We start from the raw sequence: 2,425 nt of genomic DNA, 5'->3' as shown, positions 1-2,425 counted from the left end.
TGAATGAAGGAATGGATAAACTATATTTTCCCCCATGTTTATTTCTCTATAGTTTGTAATAAAGGATTAAGGTGATGGAGTGAAAACTTAAATTATGAAATGATTAAATCTATGATGTTTGCAGGGTGATGCTGTCGGGGAAAGTGAGCATCTCTGATTAATTGCTTGCTACTTAGATAAAAATGTCAAGGATTATATGATGATTAGTCCCATTTACCAACAGGGAGTTTTCCCAAACCAAGGCATACCTTTGAATTTCATAAACACAGTTGTAGAAAAAGCTGACCTCTTAAAAAATATGTTGGATTTGGAATGTCATAACACACAGTATTTGTACTAACAAACTAATAATTCTGAATTCCTTTCCATTTTCTTGCTGAAGGAGCCATGAGAGAAGAAAACCAGACTTCCACTACCTATTTCATTCTTCTGGGAGTTACTGGGCAGCAGAAACAGGAAGATTTCATCTTCATCCTCTTTCTGCTCATTTATCCCGTCACATTAATTGGAAACATGCTCATCATCCTAGCCATTCTCTCTGACATCCACCTTCACAACCCCATGTATTTTTTCCTTGCCAACCTCTCCCTTGTTGACATCTTCTTCTCATCTGTAACTATTCCCAAAACACTGATCAACCATCTCATGGGCAGCAAAGCCATCTCCTTTGCTGAATGTCTGACACAGATGTATTTCATGATAGGCTTGGCTAATACAGACAGCTATATATTGGCTGCAATGGCAATTGATAGAGCTATGGCCATCAATCACCCACTTCGTTATACAGCAATTATGAACACCTGGCTCTGTGTCCTGCTGGTTGTTGGGTCTTGGGTGGTTGGACACACCAATTCGCTTCCCCACACTCTGCTCACAGCTCATCTGTCCTTCTGTGGAAACAAGGAAGTAGCCAACTTCTACTGTGACATTACCCCTTTGCTCAAGCTGTCCTGTTCTGACATCCACTTTAATGTGAAGATGATGTACATGGGGGTTGGTGTTTTCTCTGTGCCTTTGCTATGCATCATTGTCTCCTATGTTCGGGTCTTCACCACAGTCTTACAGGTTCCATCCACTAAGGGAACACTCAAAGTCTTCAACACCTGTGGTTCTCACCTGACAGTGGTTTCTTTGTACTATGGGACAGTCATGGGCATGTATTTCCGACCTTTAACAACTTACAGTCTTAAAGATGCAGTGATAACTGTGATGTACACAACAGTGACCCCCATGTTAAATCCTTTCATCTACAGTCTGAGAAACAGGGACATGAAGGCTGCTCTGGGAAAACTCTTCCACAGTAGAACCTCCTCCACTCCACTTTGAGATCATACACTGGGTACTGTGGACCCCAGTTAGGAAGCACTAGAGACCCAGCTCCAATGTCATCTCCTAAAAGAAGCTGCCTTCCATCTTACCAGTCTGAATTTCCTTTCCTTGAAAATCTTAAAATAGTTTGATGAGACAATGTATAGAAATGATAACTTACAACACATTTCCACTTCTTTTGGCAGAGTATCACCAGAAAGTGTTGGGTTCACGTCCCACCTATGCTACAGACCGGTAGAGTACAGTTGGGAAAGTCTGACCTTTGGGTTCTACTTCCACATATTAGAAATAATATGACATGTCCTGTTTGTGTGATCACAATAGATCATGCTTTCAAAACCATAAAACCTTCTGCATGTCAAATTAGACCCTCATTTTTAATCACTCCAGTTAGGCTTGCAAGCCTCTGAAGCCAAGACCTATACTAACTCATCACTGCATTCACAATCTTGTAAGATAAAGTTCATCCAAAACATCTTAATGCAGGTGGAACAAATGAATGAAAATATTAATCTCTGGAATGTAATCTAATAAAGATTAGCAGTAAATAGACTGAATATTATTTATCCACCCTTTAAAATTTAAAGATCTGCATTTTCCTATGAGATAGACACTTTCTGTATGTAAGCCCTCTCTACTACCCTTCTTCCATTTTTGATTTAGGAATTATCTTCTGAAAGCAATACTGATAGAGGAGTAAAAATGGAAAATTTGGGCAAGTGGTCTGTTGTATTGCTGGCCTTAGAAGTCATTTTGCTCACAATCCTTCCTAGAATTATTAACTGAGGAGAAAGCATTATATATTATGGACTCAAGTACTTCTATTAAGATTGTGGGAGTGAGGTGGCATGGTATTTTGGACAGATAATAAGATCTGAATTTGAATACTAGTTTCACCAGCTATGTGATAGTAAACTAAGTATATAATCTATTAAAGTCTCTCTTTTAGAATTAACTTAGAAGGTAACACACATGTACAGGAAATCAATGCAGGTCAACTCCCTGTATAGTTATCCTTATCTCAACTAGCAAAAACCCTTGGTACTTCCTATTATTGCTTATACTCTCTCTTCAACAAAATTAGAGATAAGGGCAA

At 38.8% G+C, this 2,425-nt stretch overlaps 1 protein-coding gene across 1 annotated transcript; it reads left to right on the top strand.

Moving 5' to 3' along the window:
* Nucleotides 1-387: 387 nt before the first annotated feature.
* LOC109675789 (olfactory receptor 1A1-like) lies at nucleotides 388-1,326 on the top strand. Its single transcript, XM_020152406.2, has one exon. It carries the CDS (start codon nucleotides 388-390, stop codon nucleotides 1,324-1,326), a length of 939 nt encoding a protein of 312 aa, XP_020007995.2.
* The last annotated feature ends 1,099 nt before the right edge of the window (nucleotides 1,327-2,425 follow it).

This window comes from Castor canadensis, chromosome 11 (assembly GCF_047511655.1).
Source record: "Castor canadensis chromosome 11, mCasCan1.hap1v2, whole genome shotgun sequence".
NCBI classification, from domain to species: domain Eukaryota; kingdom Metazoa; phylum Chordata; class Mammalia; order Rodentia; family Castoridae; genus Castor; species Castor canadensis.
This window is presented reverse-complemented; position numbering and strand designations above follow the sequence as displayed.